Below are 24,699 nucleotides of genomic sequence, written 5' to 3' on the forward strand. Positions count from 1 at the left end.
TTCCTAATTAAACATTTTTCTACTTGATACAGTGTACTGAGGCAGTGACTTGATCAGGAAGGCTTCCACTAATTGCACCATGGCTTTACATGCATTCTTACGTTTTCTTGGACTTCCTGTGTAACTTTTTTCATTTTCCTTATCTTTTATGTTTCTGATGGCAAGTTCCATATATGTTATCAATGTGCTTCGTAATTGCCCAGTAGTGTAGTATAATGTTTGGATGGAAAATGTCATGACTCTTTCTTTTACATACCTTTTTCATCCATATTTCTCCAAAGTGACATTTCGATGTCTGCATATAATAATTATGATGCTTACTAATAAGTTCACAATGACTTGTCGCACTGCAACTTCTAACTGAAAATTTTCTGCTCAGTCATATAATTTAACACACAAGGCCAGTTGGATGGAAAATGTAATTGCTAAGTATAATATTAATTAATCTATTTGAGATTGCAAAGTGCAACCTCTATAAAGTAAAGTACATATCATCAATGAATGAGTTTGCCAATCTCATCCAAACAGGAGCCAAACAATGAGCTTGTTTGTTTGGCTCAGACATTATGAATACACGAATAATCTTACCCACTCGTTCTCCCCTGACAGCAGCGCAGCCGAAGTATGAGCTTATTTATCCGGCCCTGTTTGATTCATGTTTACTAAGTAATCTCATGAATATATGATAACCTTGTAATCTTAGTTATTGTCCCATGTTTCTGGTGGTAGCAAGAATAATGATATGCATACAATGATTCACTTGAAACTTGGAGTCTTGATCATCGGCTGGCTTACGTCTAATCACTTGCTTCATTGCATGAACCCCCCTGTGAAGGGTAATTCATTGAGTTCTTGAAAATTGATGGCGGGATCTAGTGTTCTGGGGCCAGGAGCTCCCTCATTACAAAGACTTTGGCTATAGCAGTTTGTGTCTGGAAGATTATCAATCTTGTTCTCAGGGTTTGGCTTGCTACGGTTAAAAGAAATGAAATTTCCACGTCGACTATCCTCGATATTAGACGCTCTTTTCAGCGAGTCGAAGCAACTGTTGTAGTCCAACAAAGGGATTGTCATCTGAGGACTCACTGAAGTGTAAGTGTCGCCTTTGCTGCTTCCAAAGTTCATGCCAGACATGTGGTCAGATGAGGGAAGCTTAGGTTCATCGGCAAAAGCAGAAGCTAATATTCGATAATCTGTGATCGTTGGCAGGTTCAATAATTTTGAGCCGCACTGACTCTCCTGATTCTCACCTCTATGATTTGATGAGTAGCCTTTATATCGAACCCGACATAGTACCCAATCATCCAACTGTCAGCGCATAATGTATACTTCATTAGAATTCGCATTTTTTGACACGTTTGTGCATCATTTCATAGTTATTTTAGTCTATTTATGGCTTTTACAGAGGCATATATATACGGATGCATTTCCGTGTGATAGAGACTTACTCGCATGGAACCTTTGAATCTAGAAGGAGAAGGTTTTCTGATTGTGTCAGCCAATCTATATTCGTTCATGATCCAATCAGTCTTAGTCCCTTTAGGTGGACGACCTGAATAGAAAAGCAAAGCTTTCTTCACTCCTATGAGCTTTGATCCACAGCAAGTGAGAACTGGCTTGTCGGTTCCTGTGGCTTTCCAATACCCAGAAGCTGCTGCTTTGTTTGGCCTTAACCCATTTGGATATTTCCTATCTCTGGGGCTAAAGAAATACCACTCATCCTCTCCAAACAAAGCTTTCTCTGCACAGTTTACAGACACAAAGGAAAGATATATTCATTTCTTCTAATTAAGCTAAATTAATTGGAAAAGAGACATTACTAAGAAGGAGTAAATAGGGAATCGAAGAACAAACCAGGTAGCTCCCACGGATTAAACTTGTAAAGATCAATGTCAGCAACGATAGGCGCTGGAAGTGGATGCGAGTTGATCTTCTTCTTCAAGTAATGAACTATGAGTTCCTCATCAGATGGATGGAATCGAAAACCAGGTGGGAACGTGTTGTTAAATCGCACTTGATCCTTCGCCATCATCGTAAGACGATAATCTCAACACGAATGGGCAATAAATATGAGAACGAGAATCGTCACTTGCATGGCACACACACGCACACACGTAGGTGTGGTTTTGAGCGAAAACGGCGGCAGCGACCAATTTGTCCCTATTCATAGATCGCAGCTTAGAGAAACTAAAAATTGAAAGTGATAATATGATATTATGGCATTATAAGTCAGTACGATCAATGTCTTAATCATGCGGCGTTGCAAATATTTTATACTCCTCCCATTGAGTCATCATTTTCTCCCAATTTAATTATAATTAATTAATTTATCGGTATAATTGATTTTTTTTGAAGTCCTTAACTTTATTTAATGAGGAGTATTAAGTAATTTTAACTTATTTTGGTTGCCAATGACCAGCCCATTAGTTAATCCTATCGCCATGACTATGAGTAGGGGGTGATAGAGAAATGTGTTTTCATTGGAAGCTATATTTTCGTGCTAGTAATCGATTGTATCTAACCAAAAGATGCTACGAATCAATGATTAAAGCTTGTCCTTAGCTGTTACTGTTATTGTTTGTAATGCATGAAGCTAAAAGTACAAGCTCTCAGGTATGAACCTGACTGCTCACAGTTGATACCGTCCCATAAGCATTTTCCAAGACTGAACCGATAGAAGCGAAAGATGGAGAATAAGAATAATGTCTATTTAATGACAATGGGTAGGAATCTTGCAGACAAGTAACTGATAAAGAGGACGAGTTTGATTAGCCAACATTTATAATTCACACAAACTGATAAAACCCAGGGTAAGTGGCGAGAGCCCATCTACATATGGGCCTAAGAGGTGTTCGCAGATCTGTATATGGGCCTAGAGAATAGGGAGAGGCCCAAATTCTGGTGGTTCGAGACAAGCTTCGAACTTGATCACATTTACATTTATGTTCTATACAACGCCGCACGTGAATTTTTATGGTTTAAAGTGAATGTACGGTCACGTGTGAATTTACACGTCCTTGTGCATGAAGCTGAAATTCTCATTCATATTGTTTCTCAGAAATTTCGGGTTTTGTATTCATAGGCAAGGTCATAATATGCTTTAAGCAATTGTACATTTTTCAGTGTCCAGTAAATTATGCTTATTAATTGATCATTATCACCTCAGATTTGTTCGTTTCTCACCACTGAAGTTTCTTCACTCGGCCCGTAGTTGGGGCAAAGGAAAATTACCAACAACTTTGAAGTAGTCTGTGATTTGTCCCCAACGTAATTATTAAATCCCAAAGATGAAAGTTATATTGAAAATTATAATAATAACTAAGTGTGAATTAGAGTAATTGACACATTTAATTATGATTAAACCATAGCCATGTAGTTGGCAAAAAGAAAATAGCTATATAATAATTATTATTATTATCTAAGGGGTTGGCTCATTATGTGGGCTGTGCGCTCATGATTTTAACAGTCCAATTAACTGCTCACACACATACCACAGGAGTTGTTGAGTTTACTGCCCATTGTCTATGTGACACACACGCACCCAACTCTATTCATCTTGTTCTTCCTTTACGAATATAATGTTTTGAAATTATTTATTTGCAAAGTTTACACAAATATAAGAAAAGAGAAGACGGAAGGGAACGGGATGGCTTGCTCTATGCCTCTGTTTATCCCTGCGTATTAGTACGTCTATATAATACTATATTCTATTTTAATTATAAGATTTCATTTATAGTGTACAGATAAGATTTTATAATTAAGACCGGAAATAGTAGCATATTTCTGAATGCAAGCTTATGTTAATTTGGCTTTCAATGTTATAATTAATACTTCTATAATTGTATATTAATCACACGTTCTAATAACCTGTAGGGTTAATATAATTTACAAGCAGGTGGTCTGTCTCCGTCACTAATATTTTTTTAAATTTTATATTAACCAATCAATATATATAATCTCTTTCGAGGGAGACGAGAATGTTACGCACGGGAGCCCAGACGGAATATTGTCCCGTGTGTGTCTATTCATAAAACTCATCCCCAGCCTATTTATCCAATATTATAATTGTAATTAGTTAATAGATTAATTTTATTTGACAGCATTTTTTTTTTTTTTTGGTTACATGAGGGGCGGGATCGAACCCGTATATTACCAACACACGCACACACTAGGTGCCACTCCGCCTAGAGGCGGTTGGCATATATCTTTTATTTTTACTTAACAGGAGAGTGATTTAATCACCGTAACACATATTGTAGACGAAACATGAGCATCGAATATTTGAAGAAGATCAGAGAAAATAAATTGAAGAAGCAATTTTCATGCATGTCCTTTGAGTGGAAGACACAAAAGCTTCACTCATATGAGTAATAAATATTAGTCCCGATCCTTAATATAAGAATTAGTTTGATTTTAATTCAGTCCTAAATATAAAACTCTAATCCCATTTTGTCTCTTATATTTATTCATTTTTTTCTAAAATAGTCATTATAATAGTTGTATATGTTAAATGTTCTATAAAATAATAATTCTAACTAATATACATGATTAGTAAAGGTATTCTAGAGAAGACAATGCATATTTGTTACAAATAACCAACTTAACAAACTTTATTAATTTACTCAAATTAGTCAACTAACTCTTATATTAAAAATAATAGAATAGTATTATATATATATATATATATTTATATAGCCATTTGTTGAAACCAGCGTCAGATTGTTATATTGGCCTGTGACTACCTGGTTTTTATATATGGCTAGCAAGCGACGATTATTGGCGATGATGACTGTTTATTCAAGTCGACACGAATATCTTTATCTCATACAAGCTTTAACAACAATTTTAAAATGAAAAATTCAGGTTCTGTTTTCATATCAATTAAATAACTAATAAATGTTAGGTGTGTAACTCTTATCCACGCTGATATATACAAGTGTTGCATTTCTCTTCGCATATAAAAAGATGGAATCAAATCAAATCAGCATTTAAATTGACACCTAGCTAGGCGGTTAAATTAGATGAAGTTAACAGTAATAATAAAGTTGATTAGAGATGCTACATACATTAATCTTTTTGTTATGCAAATATGCAATCATTGGGTTGGTCATCACGTGGAATGTGGAGACAAGTCTTGTACACATAATATCAAATAGGGTAAACAATTAAACAGTGCACGTAGCAACCAGCTATCTGAGATATATATATATATATATATATATATATTACAGTTAGATTTGAATTAATTAACCATAACAAAATGAAAGCACAATAAGGCTGGAAACATGTTGTCTAATTAACTAATTAGAAGGAACAGTCTTCGATAAGGGACTACTGAAATAATTTAGCTTTGTCTATTACTAGAAATTAATTAATTGAGGGGAATTAACCAACAAGGGAAGATCAGAACCCCAAAACACGACGTCTTTATCAATATCATTTTGATGTGAAAAGGGATTGTGGGGGCATTTTGTGTAACAAAAGAGGAACACAGCAAGGGAAAATACGAGGAATTTGCGTAGAAGCCATCATGTTGGACGAGGAAGCTCTAAAATGTTTGAACTGACGTGGCAGTACAAGAAGAAGGCCCAGCGAAAAGTATTTGAAAATTCTAACACTACTCACCAGCGGTCTTCAGTTCCTTCATCTCCCAATCAAATAACCCAAAAGTCTTCGATTCAATAGTAGGATTATATATATTGTGCACATATAATACACGTTTTTAATAACACTCTAGCTCATCCTACCCTAATAATGCAAATTTAGCTATCAATAATATACATATTGTATATAATAATTTTCTTTCAAAATCAGACTTACGTGCGCATGGATGTTTAAAGGCTGGTTAATTAGTAGTTTATTGATTAGGTGGTAACATGCCTGGCCGACCTCTCATCCCCTAAAAATAAAACTATATTATAAAAGCAAAACATGGGGCCGGGAGGGAATGCCTCGTTCACTTCTTAGTTCTTACATGAATAATCTTCACAATTTATGTAACCAACAATAATATTATTCTCGTATTCCATAAACTGGCTACTTAATTGATCACAATTAATTAATGATTTAATTTATATATTCCACAAACTTGCAGTACTGTAAGGTTGGTCTATGTCGTCAAAACTTTGGATTAAGCTGTGTGTTAATGCCCATGCATGTGATCAACGCACATATATATATATATATATATATATATTCATGCGTCAAGAGATAATTATTGAAGCTATGAAGGGGAAAAGAAAAATAACATTGCCGGGACAAAAAAGATACTCCATGATCGATCGATTAAGTCTTTGACAGCGATCTTAGCTGGCTTATCATTAAAATATTTAATTAATTATTTTCTGTATAGTCATATATTCATCTTACTTATTATAGCTGACATATTCATATATAAAAATCATTTAATAATTTAATTTCTTCTACCTACAATATATGTTGCATCTATATCCTCCACTTAGCTTTCTTTCCGGGTCGGGCCTCTAGTATCTCCTGCTTTCATTCTCCTTGTACTGTTTCCTGGCTTGTATGTCAGGAATTGAGTAACGATGCAATATCTTCTGGGGAAATCACAAATAGGATAAAATCACCAAAAAAAAAAAAAAGTATAACAAGATGATTTTTTGTTATTTTTTTATACTGAAATTTGCTATTGAATACTGTTCATTTGTTGTGAGATTTTTTTTAATATATTCTTTTTTATATGACCTTATAATATGTTTTCCCAGACCTTTTTATTTGTTTAATGCCATCTTGAATTTTTGTCACATAAAAAATATGTATCTATGTGTGTGGACGCGCTTGATAAACGATAACAAAAGAGGAACACAGCATCTTTCGTGGTCAACACTTTTATCGAGTGGGCTCTCACCACTCTCGACCAGTGAGACCTCTCGGACGGCGCCACCCCCCACCCCCCATATCAATAACCCTTTATTTTCTCTTTCCGTTATCCACTCTTGTCTTTGTTTATTACTACTTTTTTAGGGAAAAAAAACTAATCATGATACTATGTTTGCCTTAATATGTTCCGAGGTAAAGTTCCATCCAAGATACTTCTCATGTACTAGTTATTTTTTATATTTATTAATTTTTTTAAAATTACTCTTATAGATATTTTTTCAATCATAATCAAGTAGGAAACGAGAAAAATATTAAGAAAGATGATTATGATTTTAAAAAAAGATATTATATCTTTTATCATTAGTTAACTAACTTACTTAACTTTTTAATTTAATCAAATTAATTAAATACGTCTCACATTAAAAACAGGAAAAGTATTAATTAAATTAAAAAAATTGTGTGCTCTGTTTTCTTTTTCTTTTTTTTTTTGTGTTGGTAAAGATCCATTATAATATTTGCACAATGTTTGCATCTGATGAAATACTATCCGAAAACTAATCTAACTTAAAGGCAGCTTACTGAACTATACATTTCTATTGAAGAGGAAGCAAGAATAAGAAGATATATGAGTGTAGTTTGATATTATCACGCCTGTTCTATGGTTATCTGTTAGGTATATTGATGTTCTTATTAATTTCTTAAGGATCAACCCTACATAAAATCTACCGTAGTACTTGAAAAATAATCAGTGTAATTCTGTAGATGATTAAAAATATATATCATTGTCATATCGATCAAAGGGGGGCCTAATAATGTTTGTGTAATAATTAAGATTGGTGAGAGATAGAGGAGGAGAGAGAAAAGGGCTGCTAAGTCCATTGAAGCCGTACACAAGTCAAGCCTTCCTTTTTCCTTATTGGAATTTTCTTCCTCCTTCCTTCCGGCCACCTCAACCACAACCCAACTATGTGGACCATGTACGTACTATTACTTCTGTATAGCTCGAGCAAATCAATTTTTAATTATGTATAATCTTTTTATTCCCAGTATCTTTATCTATTAATTATTATATTTCTGCTTTGCTCCAGCAATAGAAGTAGAGCATTTCTTGATTTTTTATCTGCCTCATTCTTACTTTGCTTAACCTCTTTCTTGTTCATAGATATAACACCCAAACATTCCCGATTTAGGCTTCTCTTCTCCTCAGCATTCAATACCCTACCGAATCTGAACATGTCAGAACAAGGCCTCTCTCTTCCTTCCACCATCAAAACCTTCCTCCCTCACTCGACCCCTAACCCTACTCATTCAAATCCCCTCAAGAAGAGGAGAAATCTCCCCGGAACACCAGGCAAGTGTCCTCTCTTTCGATTCTGTTACTTCTATTATTGCTATCAAGCTTTTCAATAAATGCACTACAGATGAAATCCTCAAAGTTGTGGGGAGGAATTGATTATAATATAGTTTCCACTGTGAATATTCAGATCCAGATGCAAAAGTGATAGCGCTGTCGCCAAAGTCCCTGATGGCCACGAACCGCTTCGTGTGCGAAATCTGCAAGAAGGGGTTCCAGAGAGACCAGAATCTGCAGCTGCACCGCCGCGGACACAACCTCCCCTGGAAGCTCCGGCAGAGAAGCGAAAAAGAAGCCGGCAAAAAAGTGTACGTGTGCCCTGAAAAGACGTGCGTCCACCATGATCCTTCCAGAGCGCTGGGAGACCTCACGGGGATAAAGAAGCACTACAGCAGAAAACATGGCGAGAAGAAGTGGAACTGCGACAGGTGCTCCAAGAAATACGCCGTTCACTCCGACTGGAAGGCGCACATCAAGATTTGTGGGACAAGAGAGTACAAATGTCTCTGTGGCACTCTTTTCTCCAGGTAATTTATATTTCATTTCTTCAATGTTTTTTCCTCTTAGATTTAACGAAGCATTCAAAGTTAGCTCTCCCATGATTGTTTGGTATTGTCCAAATTAAGAATTTGATGTGTGGGTGTTAATTCAGGAAAGACAGCTTCGTGACGCACAGAGCCTTCTGTGATGTCTTGGCGGAAGAAAATGCCCGAATAAGCTTCGTTCCCGAAGCACCCAGAATCCCTCAGATTTATCCAGGCTATGGAGGTTCATCAGAAACGTTGATCCAGGTCAATTCAAGCATGCCTGATTTGATGCAAACCATGAACATGCTCCCGAATTCCTTGTCGTCCTCCTGGGTGAAACCATACCCAGAAGCATCATTCGAAAGTCTTGCCAATCTGGCCATGTCTGGGGCATCTCATCGCCTACTGAAGGAGGAAGAAGAAGAGAACAAAGGGGGGTTGTCGTATAGCGCGAGCTCTTTGTATTGTAGTAATTATCAAAACCCATGGCAAGTAGGCTTGGCTCAGCCTCATCACATGTCGTCACCCACTTCACTGTTACAAAAAGTAAACCAGATGAGATCTACAGGAAGCAACCATGTCAACATTTTTGGCTTCATGGGCGGCTCCTTACCATCACTCTCCAGCAGCACTTCGTCGTTCAGAAACGGCGATGAGGCAGGACTATATTTCAAGAATACAGCAAATGGAACTGATGACCAAAGCTTGAACGACTTGGTGACGATCTCAAAAGGAAACTCGAATGTTGGAGTTGGAGGTGACGATTGTCATGGATTGGTACTGAATGATTCGAACTCGAGCCACTTTGTGATGAGAAGCCGCGGGGAGAATTTAGATCAGATGGAACTGGGTGGTTTAACCAGAGATTTTCTAGGCGTTGGTGAGAAAGAGTTAGCCGGGTTTAATGCAGCCGGCTCGGTTGCTCAGCCATGGAGCTGAGCCTGAGACTGTGCAGTGGTGAATACTTGTTCGCTGAGTTGCAGATTCCTACTCGGCAATTAAGTAACTGGCATGAGGAATATTCACATAGGCAATATTACACAACGAGTTATATATAAAAAGTACGTGTTACAAGTGGTTAATCACACGTATATAGAACAACTAGCTGTTGATGAGTATTTTACCGATCGACCAAATTGAATTTTACAAGGTCAAAATAGATTCTTTGTCAGTGGTAATTAACTAGGCATAATTTTAGAAGGCTACGTCACATTTATTTAAAAAAAATAAAATGGTTCTTGTTTACACATCAATAAAAATGTTGACAAGCTTGCTCGGTCAGGACTATAGTTTCGCACACCCACTTTTTCTGGTTTTGTTAGTTTTTTTCTTTTCACCCTTCGTAATATGCTTATATATGATAGAATTAATATATAGCACTTAATTATATGTACTATCAAGTTATTAATTGTGAATCAGTATATCAACCGTGCATTTAGATCACCCTCTCTCTATATATATAGATTTAAACTTGATTTGATAATGATCATCGAATCATTGTAATTTAATTACTTTTCAGTCCAATTATGAATAATATAATGTCCGATTGTTAAAGCACTAAGAGAGAGGGGGATCTCGTGAGTTGAAGGTGGGGCCCATTTTTCTATGTGCTGCCTGCTGGAGTAAGAGAGACTAATTTGAAAAGTATTTAAGTGAAAACCAACTTATAATTTTAAAAATATTTTACAATTTACAAAAAAAAAATTATTTTGTTTTATGAAAAAAATATTTTTTAAAATCACTTTTTCACGTTACCAAACATCCCCAAATAATCTTTTGAACGATCCGCGATGCATGAATCCAACGATGACGAACAGAGCGCAAAGTTGCAGGCCTCCCAGAGCCCATCTATATTTTCCAAGTTCTTTTTTTTATTTAAAATCTTTTATTTTGCATTTTTAATTAGTACAACTGAAAACGTCACTCATGATCGCTAAACAAATACTACATCCAGTCTTAATTATAAGAGTCAGTTGACTAATTTGAGGAGATTAAGGAAGTAAGTTAAGTTAGTTATTTGTGTTAAATAAATATTGTCTTTCGTAAAATATCCTTACTAACCAAGTGTATTGACTAGATCTATCATTGTTAAAAGGGTTATTTTGAAAAAAAAAGTATAAATATGAGAGACAAAATAGATTGGGGTCTTATATTTAAGACTAAAATAAAAATCAAACAGAATTTTATATTAAGGATCAGACGCAGTACAAAGAAAGAAGAAGCGTAGCCATCTTCCATCATTCGCTGTATTTTAATTTAATCGAGAGAATGAAAACGATCGAAGGCGGTACAAAAAGCATCAGTGATTTCATCACATATTCTTGCAAAAATGAGATTTGATCTCCTAAATGATGGCTTCAAAGTTTTAATATGTTAATAGTGCATCTGACGCTTTAATAATCTATGATGCATTTAGTACATCCATGCTTAACACCATAAAATTAAAGTGCTAAATATAACTAAAAGTTAATATCAGGATGTTAAGTATAGATGCATCTGAAAAAAAATCAATAGGGTGATGCACCATTATCCAAATTTCAATTAAAATGAGTGGAGGGATAAATAAAAAAGATGCTCACTTTTATAGGACCCACTTTTGAAGTAAGTTGTATACTTTTTCGCATTTATATTTTCGTTATTTCACCAAAAGTCACTTGCAAAATCCACACTAGGAGCAGGAGCGGCGGTAAGTAAATGGTTTGAGCACCTTTTTTTTTCCTTGTAATTTTAAAATTGCCGTGATTTTGTGTCCTCTTTTATATTCTTGCGAATCTGCGGTGCCTAAAAGTACTTTGAATTTTCAGAAAGTTCATGAAACTTTTTTTTTTTGGTGACAATAAGATCGTAAAGCTTTCGCGACAAAGAAAAAGGCTTCAAGCTACAGAGGTAATATATGTTGTTGGATCCAAAATATAAGCTTACTTTATCCAACTCTAAGAGAGATCAAGAAAATCAATTAAAAGAAAGTTAACTCATTAAATCTGTCAACAAATAACAATTTTTAAAATTTTCTTTATTAAATTTAAAGATGACATTTCTGTGATGAATTAACTGCTACTCGTATAATATACATCAGGATAAATTAGAAAAAATGAACATCCTAAATATTCTTAAATAGGACTTACATTTTAACCCGGATATTTTTAAAAAATAATTATATTTCTTTATAGAAGGGAGTAAGAAAAAAAGCATTGCCGACCTAGTTAACTAATTTTAGTCAGTCCGATAACTAATATTATAATTTTGGAATGATACCAAAACAGAATCACTCTCTTTTTCTTCTACAAAATCGCTCCAAATTTTCACAAAACTATTTAATTGTGGCCGTGAGGGGATTCTCATAAAACATGCTAATATACTCTGAAATTAAGCTTAAATATTTACAACCCCCAACTTCCCATTGCATGAGCTTATAACGCCAGAGCAAATTAAGTAGATGACAATTTAAAGAGCAAGAAAGTTAAAAATGTAGATATATTCGGACAACAAAGAACACATAAAATGAATATCTTAAAATAATTACAAAGCACCAACAAACACACAAACAAAGATAGTCGTCTTCGTCCCTAATAAATAATGACAATCTCTATGCTATACAAACAGAGCACACTGATCCGCAGCCAAAAAAGTAAAGGAAAGGAAACAGACTGGGAAACACGACGATTACGATAAGAAATCACTGAGAGATTTCATGGAGAATTAAACTCTGCAGAGAAGTAAACATGGCAACAAAAATAATGGACGACCTCCTCCTTCAACCTTCACCACCTTGTCATCATCACATGATCATGGCTCCCGCCACAAATGCAACTCCAAGTGCAAGACGTACCCACATTACCTCTACCTTCAAACCCATGGAACTGCCCGCCGGAACGGCTTTGCCGTTCGTCTCACTGTCATCACCGCCATCACTCTGATCCCCTCCGGCTGCCTTAGTTTTATCAGCTTTTGGCGAATCTCCTTTGGCGGCAGCTGGGCCCGGTGCCGGTGCCTTAGCCTTAGGAAGCACGATGTCAAGCGGAAGAAGCACCTTGTCCACCTGATATATAGCGAGTTTGCTGTCTGTATACACGGTTCCCGTAACGGAGGCGTTGACGGCTCCGGTGGTCATGCTGACCTGGCTGCCTCCGTACGTGGTGACGTTAAGTTGAAGTCTCTTGGGGTCGTCGCCGGCCTGAGTCTGAACGGGGTTGGTGAGGGTATCGAAGTTGGAGATAGAAATGTAGGTGGATATGGTATGGAACTGTAAAAGCTCCACCTTTTGCCTGTCATTGAGAGAGTTAAGCAAGCCTGCTTTTAGTTTGGAGAAGGCGGCATCGTCGGGGGCGAAAATGGTCAGCCCGCCGGAGCCGGAGGTGGCCAGCTGAGAATTGAGCTGGTTGATTAACTGGGTGGTCTTGAGGAGGCGGATGAGGACGGTGAATCTCTTGGCCTTGCTGAGTATTTGGACGACATCAGTGGAGGGAGCTTTAGGGACCACAGCTGCGGCCGGCCCAGGGGCTGCGCTGGGTGTTACTGGGACCAGAGGAACAGAGCTAAACCCCGGGGCAGGCGCTGTGGCGGCAGCCGGAGATTTGGCGGGCAGAGAAGTGGGAGGTGGCGATGTTGAGGCCACAGGAGGAGCTGTCGAGGTCGTAGGAGGAGCTGCGGTGGGAGCTTTAACCGGAGATAACTGGGCTGAGGTGGAATAAAACAAAGCAAGTAGGATTAGCAAAGAGGCGGAGAAAAAGGAGACAGTGTTAGACATTTTGATTTGAGAGTGTCAGGTAAAGAATTGTACACTCTGAAGTGTTGAGAGTAGGGAGGAAGTTGGTATGAGGAAAGTGGGAAGAAAAGGGTTGGATTTTATGGAGCAAGGGAGCATGGGACAGGTAGGTGGAAGGGTTTAATTGGAACTAAAAGTTGAGTTTGGAGATTATGTCTGCTTACCTGTGAAGGTGATTGATATGTAGTTTATTAGCAAAGTTTGGGAGTGGAAATATGAGTTTGGTTGGGAGGAATGATCGATTTGGACGAATGTATATTTGGGCAAAAAATGAAAGGTGGGAGTTGTGTAACTGTAAAGGTTGAGTATTTCCATCAACAGGATGCAAAGTAACCAAATCATTAGCGTGGTGTGGCCTTGTCCTGACAGCTTTCGGCAAGGATTGCACAACTAAACAAATACATTAACATTATTAGCCTCTTGTATTTCACTCTTGTATCAGCAAGCATAACCACACGCTACTCTTCCAATGGAGTCTAGAAACTTAAATGAGATTTTAATTTGTGTCTTTCTCGTACTTCTCCTTTGCTTGTCCAAGGTTTGCCACAATCTCTTTTGGGCCCCATCAAATGAAAAATTGAAGCTAAGCATTAACGCCCCATCTTTCAAGTCTTGTATAATGTTAAGCAGTACTCATCAGGAAGGCAATCAGATGAACTGGCTCATTGTAAAATGAAAGACATGCATGTATTATTACTTTATTGTTTGAGATCCATGGAGGAACAAAATCATGGAAGTGGGTGACTTCCTTTTTTCTGTTTTTTAATATCATGCTCTTACAACGGATGTACGATTTTAACAAGTTTTTCATACAACATTTTTTTTTTATTACGCCATGCATCTATTAATTATATATTTCTTCCCGTAGGGTTGATATATATTGTAAGCCCACAGCATATAAAACCCATATACTCCTCGAATCCTTAATATAAGACTCATTTAACTAATTTGATTAGATTAAGGAAGTTAGGTAAGTTAGTTAATTGTAAGAAATGTAATATGTTTTTTCTAAAATACCATAATCATCTTTCTTAATATCTCATCTTCCTCTTCTACTTGATTATGGTTGAGGAAGTATCCCTAGAGGTAATTTAGAAAAAAAATTGATAAATATAATAAATGGATATTATATTTAAGACCAAAACCAATTCAATAATTGGATCATATATTAAAGACCGGAAGAGTATATCATCTTTATTGCATTTTAGATTGTATTCAGCCACCTCAAAACGTGGTTTTGGTAAAACATGCGCCTTAATAGAAAAGTTAAATCAGTAACTTAAAGTCGATCATAACCCCCACGCGCTCGCGTGCATACATACATGCATATATAGAGCTAGAGCTGCAATGAAATAGCTTCGGAAAAAATAAGTAAATAAACAAGGGCATTTGCTTCATTAAATTTAGACTATGTTCGTTTTGTTAGGGTATATTAGAGAATATAAAATGAGAAAACAGATGAAATAATAATAATAAAAGGGAAAGATGGATAATACTAATAATACATGTGTCACTAAATTGAGGGTCCCTTATGGAACTAATGGAAGGAGGTCGCCGTGCTATTATCAACCAAGCTTGATTTGGCACTAGCATTGCCTCAAGTGCAATGCGAGCTTGGGATTATTTGTGATTTTTTTTTTTTTTGCTGAATGGGATTATTTGTGATTTAAGCATGTTAATTAATCCAGAAATTATTTTCGATTGGGTCTTTCCCAGCACGTACCGAGATAAAGTCAGCGGCAAAACAACAGCACGGAGATAAAGACAAACAACGGTTGGAGTGAATTCCAGCTTGAAGCTTTTAATTATCTAAGCCTTCTTTGCCAGATACAACAATTATATATAACCTGGCAGTGATTAGAGTAAATAATTACTAAGGCATTCGAGAATTGAGACATTGAATTTTTCTTTAATTGTTAGGACAAATTGAAGTCTGTTTTAGCTTAAAATGTACAGCCGAGACATGAAATGAAATGTAAGATGGAAACGACTCTTTGTTTCAATAATAATACTCATCAGACGTGCTTGGCAAAGATTAAGAAAAAGGCAACAATAATAAACTCGTAACCATATATGCGCTCCGTACATGATGTCCTGATTCACTCAAATAAACACACAGGCGCCTCATCCCTTCTCCTCTGGACATAACTTAATAAAACACTCATCAATAAAATCATACAATTTGGATATCCTCATATTCTTCTGGTTTATACTCTTAATACGGCCACCATAACAACTCCAAGCGACATCCACATTCCTCCCACGCTCATTCTCACATCACCCGAATTTTCCTTACTCGGAACAACCTGCGATGATGAATCTGAGGAATCCTCCGACGATGGCGGCTCCTCCTTATCTGCTTTAGGCGCCTTCGCCCCCGCGGCTGCCGGAGACAGTGCTGGAGCCGCCGCGGGTGTGTTAGCGGCGTAGAAGTCGAGAGGAAGAAGGACCTTGCCCACCTTGTAAATGGCAAGATGCTTATCCGCATACACAATGCCGGTCAGGGTGGTGTTCACCACCCCCGTTGATATGTTCACGCTGCCGCCGTAACTAATCACGTTTAGGTCCACCCTCCCCGGCTTATCTCCGGCCAGGGTTCGGACCGGGTTCGTCAGAGTGTCAAAGTTGTTGCTCGTGACGTAGGTAGGAAGGATGTGGAACTGTAAAAGCTCGAGCTTTTGGGCATCGCCGAGAGAGTTGAGGAACCCTGCTTTGAGTTCTGAGAAGGCAGAGTCGTCTGGTGCGAAAATGGTCAAGCCCCCAGATTTGGTGGTCAAGAGCTGGGAATTAATCTGGTTGATGAGCTGTGTGATTTTGAGGAGCCGAATGAAGACGTCGAACGACTTGGCTTTCCTGAGGATGCCGATGATGTCGGTGGAGGGAGTGTCGGGGGTGTTGTCTGAAGGTGTCTGTGGCAATGTGGGGACTAAGGCGGCAGGGGCAGGGGCGGCGGCGGGGGAAGCGACAGGGGCGGCTTTTACAGGAGCCATTGCCGGCGACTGGGCAACGGTGGTGGCGGAATAGTGGAGGGAAACCAGTAGAAGCGCGAATGAGAAGAAGAAGAGAGGAGGCTTCATGGTTATTTAGGAAATGATAGGAGTAATTGTTGTTGTTGTTGGAATGAGGAGATGAAGATGCATGAGAAGCAGAGAGGAGGGGAGGATTTTATGGAGGAAAAAGAGAGAATGACAGGTAGTTGAAACGTTTGGTTGCAGAACTTTAAATTGCGGTTTGTGAGAAGATACATTGTTACGTGGTAAGGAGTTTAAGGTGGTGCATCCATGTTGGAAGCAAAATAACATTTAGGGGGGAGATCAAGGTTTCTGAATCTGTTGCTTTCCCTTCCATCAATCTAACACCCATCACTCTTCTTAAACAAACAACTTCCTCTCTCATGTATTTTCGAAAGTTCATACCTTTAAAATTTTTCGACATTATGATTTAATGTTTTGAACAGTTTAAATGAATTTACGATATGAAATTCGGACTTGGTGAATTAAGTGAACCAATGAAAATGACTGCTTTCTAAAATCTTAAAAGAAAGTGGTTGGGCAACGGCTCCGATGCTACTGAGGAACTCTCTTAGGGTAATACGAGTAACAACATAAATGACTTTTTCTCAAAGCTCTCCAAAGTAATTCATGATCTTAGATCATTCCCAAATGCTCCTCCCTTCTTACTAAAAAATAAGTATTACATTTATGATCAAAAGATTATATTATACATTTAAAAAAAAAAAGAGTCATGATATTCATGATTTTTTAATAGTATAATTTATTTTCAATTATATATTTCATATATATCGAAATAGATGGTTTGATACTGATGGTGACATACTGATCAGTATGAACATAGTAAAAGGAGATATTTCAAACTTGTTTCTTGGGAGAAGCCTTTCCCCGGTATGAGTTCATACTTCACAGGATTACCATATGGTCACACAAAAAGCTGTTTGGCGATTTCAGAACATTTTTGTTTTTCTTTTGGCCCAAAAAGAAGAACATTTTTGTTTATTTTTTAGCAAGTGCGTAACATATTCCCTCCAATTTCAAATATATCATTTTAAAAGTTTTCGTTTAATCCCTTGTATAAAATCTTATTTGCGTTTATCTATCATGTTTTTTAAAAGTAATCTTATTTAATATATCATTTGTAAATTTAAAAAAATTAAAATCAATAGTCCAATAAATAAGAGATATACAAAAAATAATAATTATAAATATTGATACATTAATTACAAAAAAATTAACTTAAACTTTTTCTTAATATTTATGAATTAGATAAAATGGTCCTATATCTTAAAAGGACCGTATAAACTATTACTAAGTTGATTTCATTGTGGTTGGTGTAAATGTAACTTTTAGGAAGTATTCTTTTATTTAATTTGGAGTAATTGATCATTATCGCTATGCACCATATCATTTGTTGGGGTCCTCGAGTCAGCAGCAATTTGCTACCGAAAAAAAAAAAAACAAGTGGTTATTAAGCAATATATGGATGTAACACAAAATTAATTTCTCTTTTCAAAGATGTGAAACAACAAACAAAATCTCATCAATCATATACAATTGCAAATAAGTTTGAAAGCACACCAAATAAATACCACAAAATAAGAAAATCACGCAACTAAATTTAAACGCAACTTCTGTATTTTTCAGGACAAGGAAGTGACGAGAGGGAGGTGAAAAAGATGAGTAGTTGGATTTTTTATTTTTTTTTTTGGGTTAGGGTATAACAGATCTGTCATGCAGATTAATCTGTTTTGATGAATTCTGATAAAAATGAGGTTCAAGTATGGTGAGGTACAATAGAGAAATGAGGACGACTGCTGTGTTGCATCTGAGTTCAAAGAATTTGGTCGGCTAAGGCCTACGGGTCAGGGCTAAACAGTAAACAGGGGTTGTAGAGGAACATTTTTAAGATAGCTATGAACTGATCTATATTTAGGTCTGAGAAAAATAGATTAATCCAAAAGTTTGCTTTCTTTCACAATTTTATGGAAATAATTATTTCTCCAGGAAGAAGGAAAGGCATACGTCATTTGTTTAAGGTTGCTTTAGCTGTAACTCTGCTAAAATGCAATTCATTTTTTTGGAACTCTTGTTGATTCGAAATGATTAAAACGAAACGTTTATTCCCCATTATCGTTCACTTTTCAAAAATATTTTTCTACAAATCGAGGTAACTTCCTTCATATATTTATTTCATATAGCGTAAAAACATTTATGAAATTATGGTTTTGATCTTACCCAAACACTCCATAGTTACAGCTAAATTTTAAGGACATTTTTTTTTCCTTGACTTTGGATGTTTTGAGGGCATGATGCAAATCAAATGCGCTAAATTAACTCTTATAGCTTGAACCATCCTTGCTATTTACCAAGAACCCATCGTCTGCCCTGTGTCTGTGTCAGTCTCAGAAGTAAGCGCAGTACATAGATATTGCAAACAGCAAACTCTCACTTTCATCCAACGGGGCAAAACAGAGAGATGAACTCTAAAAGGTCACAGCTTTTAAAATTTTAATTGCATGAATAGATCATGGTGAAGAGTTGTATCAATTTAGAGAGTGTTCATAATACCCAAAATTCACACACTGTAAATTTACTTTTTAAACAAAAAAAAGGTGTAATGCTGAATAAAGTCCAAAAGAGGTTGGAAAATGCTTAGAGAATCGAGTTGCTTGAAGCACACAAATTCTTCAAAATTTAACAATACAAGTGAAAGCAACAATCTACGAATCTCCAATATACATCTTGGCTTCTCCAGTAGAATTGCTTGCACCATAAACTCCTTCCCCTTTAACAACGTATTGCTCACAAATCGCAATATCAAGTTCTGCAACCAAACGTTTCAACTACCTGTCATCCTCTCTTTTCCTCCATAAAATCCTCCCCTCCTCTCTGCTTCTCATGCATCTTCATCTCCTCATTCCAACAACAAACAGCAACAATTACTCCTATCATTTCCTAAATAACCATGAAGCCTTCTCTCTTCTTCTTCTCATTCGCGCTTCTACTGGTTTCCCTCCACTATTCCGCCACCACCGTTGCCCAGTCGCCGGCAATGGCTCCTGTAAAAGCCGCCCCTGTCGCTTCCCCCGCCGCCGCCCCTGCCCCTGCCGCCTTAGTCCCCACATTGCCACAGACACCTTCAGACAACACCCCCGACACTCCCTCCACCGACATCATCGGCATCCTCAGGAAAGCCAAGTCGTTCGATGTCTTCATTCGGCTCCTCAAAATCACACAGCTCATCAACCAGATTAATTCCCAGCTCTTGACCACCAAATCTGGGGGCTTGACCATTTTCGCACCAGACGACTCTGCCTTCTCAGAACTCAAAGCAGGGTTCCTCAACTCTCTCGGCGATGCCCAAAAGCTCGAGCTTTTACAGTTCCACATCCTTCCTACCTACGTCACGAGCAACAACTTTGACACTCTGACGAACCCGGTCCGAACCTGGCCGGAGATAAGCCGGGGAGGGTGGACCTAAACGTGATTAGTTACGGCGGCAGCGTGAACATATCAACGGGGGTGGTGAACACCACCCTGACCGGCATTGTGTATGCGGATAAGCATCTTGCCATTTACAAGGTGGGCAAGGTCCTTCTTCCTCTCGACTTCTACGCCGCTAACACACCCGCGGCGGCTCCAGCACTGTCTCCGGCAGCCGCGGCGGCGAAGGCGCCTAAAGCAGATAAGGAGGAGCCGCCATCGTCGGAGGATTCCTCAGATTCATCATCGCAGGTTGTTCCGAGCAAGGAAAACTCGGGTGATGTTAGATTAATCAGCTTCAACGGAATGTGGGCGTCCCTTGGAGTTGCTTTCATTGCAGTATTCACAGCATAAACCTGATTAGGATCCGTAATTTATTTACCGGCCATTTTTATAATATATCTATATATATAAGTGATTTCATATGATATCGAAAAGAAAGTGATGAAGGATAGAATACTGGCAGTGAGGGATGGCAAGTGAGCTGTTTTTTTGGTTTTTTGTTTTTGTTTATTTATTTATTTATTTACTTTTTGCGTTTTTGCCAGTTGATGGCCATTTATGTCTATGAATTGATTTTAATATAATGAAAAGCTGCATGCTACGTTTGATTTTTGACAATTTGACTCGGATTGGTTTTACAGCAGCGCATGATGGCGGAACGAGGTAATATCCCATTGAAATGAGATAATATTGTGGGGATACAATAAAAGAATAAGTTCAAACAAAAAGAAAAGAAAAGAATGATGAATTTAAGGGATGAGGCATGAACCACAAAATGCACAGTTGAGCATGAATTCCAAAGATGGATTACTGATGGGATAATCATTAGGTAAATTACTGAACAAAACGGAATGGTAGTGGCCCTAATGCAGATGTTCAACATTCACAGTGATATTTGGAAGTTCTATTTCTTTCCTTTTGGTTTTAAAATACAAGTCAAATTGTAGAAGAAATTTTTTATCCTAATTATAAGTCGTTCTATCTTATTTTTATTTAGCTTTGATGGGAAACCTTCAATATTTGAATAACTATTTAGCTTTTTTGTTGTTGTAATACATGTAAAATAATTAAAAGTGCCACTTCAAATGAAAGGGATTAGAATTTTACGTTTTTCTAGTTTCTCGGGCGCCTCCACTAGGAGCAGAGCTACAATCTTTATAATCCGAATTAGTGATCTCCTTAAATTATTTACGTACAGATTAACATGGCCTTGCATGAATGGAATTTTATTTGTTACGTCATTTTTAAAATTGATTCTGCTGTATTGTCTGTAACAATGGGTATTGATAATAAAGGAGTGCATACTGTTCCCTTTCTTTTTCGAAGTTTCCATCTCAAAAGCATACATGACCGTTGATGAAGTTTCAAACAGCTCCAAAGTCAGCATTGAAAAGCCTCCCAGAACCAACTTCTTATAATCGAGTGTGCCCTGTGTTACAATTGCCATGCGGAAAATCCTTTTTAAAAGAAAATAAGAAAGGAAAATTTCAACTGTTTAATATGTTGAAAATTAGTGATACACCTTCTAACCATACTTATGAGAATGGGCTTTCAAGAAATCGCCCTTGCCATGCTTATTTTCAATCCTATTCTTATCCTTATTCCGACCTTGTACCAAACATTTCTCTTCAAGCATTCAGTTTCTTCAGCCTCATACGTCTTGATCACGAAGTCCAAAAGAATACCATCATTAACGGGATAACGCACAGTTGAACTAATTAGAACCAACAATCATCTTTCTTCTTTGGACGAGGGAAGCACCAATATTGTTATCATCCACCGGATTCCTAACTGCACTTGGCTCACCAGCCATGTTAATATATACTTTTTCTAGAGACATTTGCCATAACTAATGTATATGCAAATGCAAGACTATTAATTTTTAAGTTCATGAGATCAAGCTGGCAGGCACTATCTATAAATAAATCAGCATCTAGACACGAGGTTATGCTGTGTTTTTTTTAAAAAAAAAAAAAAAAAGACAGAAAGAAAGAAACAAAGAAAAAAGAGGTCCTCAAGTCGTTGTATCCTGGCCCTTCTATCGATGGACAGCATCTAGACTTTCCTTGGCCCGATGAACTTTTGACTGAAGGTAGAAACTTCCACTCTTGGCATTGCTTTCAAACAAATTGTCATATCTCTGCACAGAAGAATGTTTTAGAAACCGACACATAATAAGTGACAACAAGCGAAACTGCAAAACACTTGCTAACCTTCAAAATCTCTTCCCAGGGGGTTTCCTCCGTCACGCCAAGAATCTGCCGAGCTTCTTGCTCTGTCATGGCTTTGTTAGCTCTGCGAATGGTATTCTGTATTGTCTCTTGTGCAACACCATTTTTTGAGGCATCTGCAACAACTTCTTGTCAAGAACATGACAGGATAAACAGCCACAAAGGGGACTTACAGAACTGAATTCCTCCATGGCATGATAAGGACTCTACTAAGATACATTCATCAATCAACTTCAACCGACCCCACAGGTTATTGTATAAAAGATTGTTTCCCTAACCAAACACAAACCTAACAAAAGCCGACACCTGGAGAGTAATATAATAATTAAGCATTCAGATAGAGGTCAATGCTCTGGATGAATTAGAAATAATGAAGTCTAGCCTGCAGAGTGCCAAAGACCACGACTCACTTGAAATTCCATAAAAAGGTCACCAAGAAGGAGGAAAAAGAACAAGATTGAAGAACCATAGCTTGAAAAGTTACTTCCATAATTGCCAAGGAGATCTCTAAATTCTTTGTAGTCCCGGGAACTTTAATTTTATAGGGTTGAAGATTATCTGATCAACTCCCTTTAATGACGTCTTCAACAATTTTCTTTGCACATCAAAATCACCTCCGTCAACTTTCTCTCGTATTATCCTCAAGAGGTGCCATAATGACAGTCAATTCAAAAAAAAAAAAAAAAAAACTAGAGCCTGCCATTAAACTGCCTTTAATCAAGTATAGGACACAAATTGCAAATACACGCATAGACATATTATATCTCAGAAAACTTTTTTTTTTTCAGATAACATAAGAAACTCACTAGCAAGAGCTTGACGATATGCTTGAACAAATGCTCTAGCCAAAATACCACCGCCCATCACAATTAGGTTTGCAAGAATCTTTGCAGCCTGTCCAAACAATTCAATCAAACTTAAGATCATATTCAGAATCGGGAATATTGTCTACACAGATATTTCCCTCACAGGGAAGGGTTGTAAAAAGGAAATATACAAATAGTAAATTCTATCAACTGCCATCTACTTCCAAGACCAACACCTCGTCACACATACTTTAAAAAATGAGCTTATTCATCAATCAAGCTTCCACATGATTATTTCAGCAAAAGTTATAAGCAAATATACTACAAGTTGGTTAAGTGACAGCTATAGAAAACACAGTGGAGTTGAATGAATCACTACAAAGCAGAACTGATCTCAGGCCAAACCGCTAGGGAGGAGCCTGCCACTCTGAGAGCAGGCGCTTTCAGTATATCAAAGCAACATAATTTCAACTCTATTCTATTTCTCTATTTCCTTCAAAACTAGATAAGAAAATTTATAATAACTACTCTCGTAAAACTTACCATGGCAAGAGAATCAACCAAAAGCCTCTTAGACACCAAGGCTTGAATTCTCTTCTGTGAATTGGGGATTATATGATATCAGCAGGTCATTTTTACCCTGCAATCAAGGTCTTTTAGATCATGACTGATCCATGAAACAGATATGCTATTAGATTAGCTCAGTAGAAGAATGAAATGGGCAGGCAGGTTCACACTTCTCAATGCGAGAAAATATCATTATCAATCGAATCTGCAAATTACAGTAAATTTACATGGCAGATCAAAATATTTATGCTTTTTTTTTCCCCAAAAAAAAAAATTATCTTTCTCGTGTACAACGTATATGATGGATAGCGACTTGAAAATTTCTGGAAGATTGTACTTATGCGATGTACATACTAAATTCAAACGATAGGGAAGTAACCAGATAATGCTTCGCCCAACAAAAAAAAAAAAAATTCACAGACACCTGCTTAGCAGCGACCACAAACGATCAATGTATCATTATCCAAGAGAAGCGGGGAAAAATAAAAAAAAAAGAAGCAACTTTGAAGCAGAGATTGATGCAATGATCAATATATATTATTCAAACAGAGAAGCAAAACCAATAAGGAACTCAGAAAGAATCAAGAGCCAGAAATACTGCAGAAATAAGGAGCTCAGAGATAAAATCAATACCCCCTTAAATCAATCCCACTTGGGAACCAGTTTAATACAAAACTTGAATAACTAAGTCATCTAAGAACATATTCCAAACAGCATCATACCACTTGAACCCTAAATTGTGAAACTCACAAATCACAAATTAATGGTTCTAATCACCTCTGACCATGATTCATCCATCTAATGGAATTCCAAGCCATGGCCGAGACCAACTCCTATCAAACTTCCAAAAATGGTGAATGGGAAGGGAAGGAGAGATCTCGGGCAGGAACCACCACCGTGGAACCAGGGAGACAAAATACCTGAAGGAGCGAGGAGAAAAGGCTACCAGGAACCAGCACCAGAGCTAGAGCTCACGAAGACACGAAGAAAAACCAAGGACACCACTAAGGACGAGCTTCGGCCGCAAAGGAGAGGACAGCGGAGGCCTCGGTACCGGACGACGGTGAACTTTGGAGGTTGGGAGGACCTACGGTGACGAAGGAAGG

At 37.3% G+C, this 24,699-nt stretch overlaps 5 protein-coding genes and 1 pseudogene across 11 annotated transcripts; 2 read left to right on the top strand and 4 right to left on the bottom strand.

Annotated features, from left to right (window-relative positions):
• Positions 1–810: 810 nt before the first annotated feature.
• On the bottom strand, positions 811–2,029 carry LOC114762657 (NAC domain-containing protein 2-like). Its single transcript, XM_028952190.1, has 3 exons — positions 1,855–2,029; positions 1,449–1,741; positions 811–1,308 (listed from the first exon to the last, which is right to left on the bottom strand). The coding sequence occupies exons 1-3, from the start codon at positions 2,027–2,029 to the stop codon at positions 811–813; spliced, it is 966 nt and encodes a 321-aa protein (XP_028808023.1).
• Positions 2,030–7,948: 5,919 nt separating this feature from the next.
• Positions 7,949–10,040, top strand: LOC114762698 (zinc finger protein BALDIBIS-like). Its single transcript, XM_028952239.1, has 3 exons — positions 7,949–8,194; positions 8,328–8,724; positions 8,850–10,040. Exons 1-3 carry the CDS (start codon positions 8,077–8,079, stop codon positions 9,661–9,663), a joined length of 1,329 nt encoding a protein of 442 aa, XP_028808072.1. The 5' UTR covers positions 7,949–8,076; the 3' UTR covers positions 9,664–10,040.
• Positions 10,041–12,167: 2,127 nt separating this feature from the next.
• Positions 12,168–13,546, bottom strand: LOC114762662 (fasciclin-like arabinogalactan protein 12). Its single transcript, XM_028952195.1, has one exon. The coding sequence runs from the start codon at positions 13,469–13,471 to the stop codon at positions 12,503–12,505; it is 969 nt and encodes a 322-aa protein (XP_028808028.1). The 5' UTR covers positions 13,472–13,546; the 3' UTR covers positions 12,168–12,502.
• Positions 13,547–15,458: 1,912 nt separating this feature from the next.
• On the bottom strand, positions 15,459–19,567 carry LOC114762663 (fasciclin-like arabinogalactan protein 11). Of its 4 annotated transcripts, none has more exons than XM_028952197.1 (2): positions 19,490–19,567; positions 15,459–16,601 (listed from the first exon to the last, which is right to left on the bottom strand). In XM_028952197.1, exon 2 carries the CDS (start codon positions 16,564–16,566, stop codon positions 15,697–15,699), a length of 870 nt encoding a protein of 289 aa, XP_028808030.1. In that variant the 5' UTR covers positions 16,567–16,601; positions 19,490–19,567; the 3' UTR covers positions 15,459–15,696. The 4 variants fall into 4 exon arrangements, with proteins under 4 accessions (XP_028808030.1, XP_028808032.1, XP_028808031.1 ...); XM_028952199.1 differs by having other exon boundaries at positions 15,459–16,534; positions 19,476–19,525; XM_028952198.1 differs by lacking the exon at positions 19,490–19,567 and adding an exon at positions 19,417–19,433 and having other exon boundaries at positions 15,459–16,597.
• LOC114762665 (fasciclin-like arabinogalactan protein 11) lies at positions 19,447–20,607 on the top strand (annotated as a pseudogene).
• A 1,097-nt stretch (positions 20,608–21,704) lies between these two features.
• Positions 21,705–24,697, bottom strand: LOC114762649 (mitochondrial import inner membrane translocase subunit PAM16 like 2). 4 transcript variants are annotated; one of them, XM_028952178.1, is made up of 5 exons: positions 24,514–24,697; positions 23,570–23,666; positions 23,027–23,114; positions 22,203–22,336; positions 21,705–22,129 (listed from the first exon to the last, which is right to left on the bottom strand). In XM_028952178.1, the coding sequence occupies exons 2-5, from the start codon at positions 23,570–23,572 to the stop codon at positions 22,028–22,030; spliced, it is 327 nt and encodes a 108-aa protein (XP_028808011.1). In that variant the 5' UTR covers positions 23,573–23,666; positions 24,514–24,697; the 3' UTR covers positions 21,705–22,027. The 4 variants fall into 4 exon arrangements, with proteins under 4 accessions (XP_028808011.1, XP_028808012.1, XP_028808013.1 ...); XM_028952179.1 differs by having other exon boundaries at positions 23,570–23,679; XM_028952180.1 differs by having other exon boundaries at positions 23,570–23,693.
• Between the last annotated feature and the right edge of the window lie 2 nt (positions 24,698–24,699).

The sequence above is a fragment of the Neltuma alba genome, unplaced genomic scaffold, assembly GCF_004799145.2.
Source record: "Neltuma alba isolate B1F8T4 unplaced genomic scaffold, ASM479914v2 tig00011239_pilon, whole genome shotgun sequence".
Lineage (NCBI taxonomy): Eukaryota > Viridiplantae > Streptophyta > Magnoliopsida > Fabales > Fabaceae > Neltuma > Neltuma alba.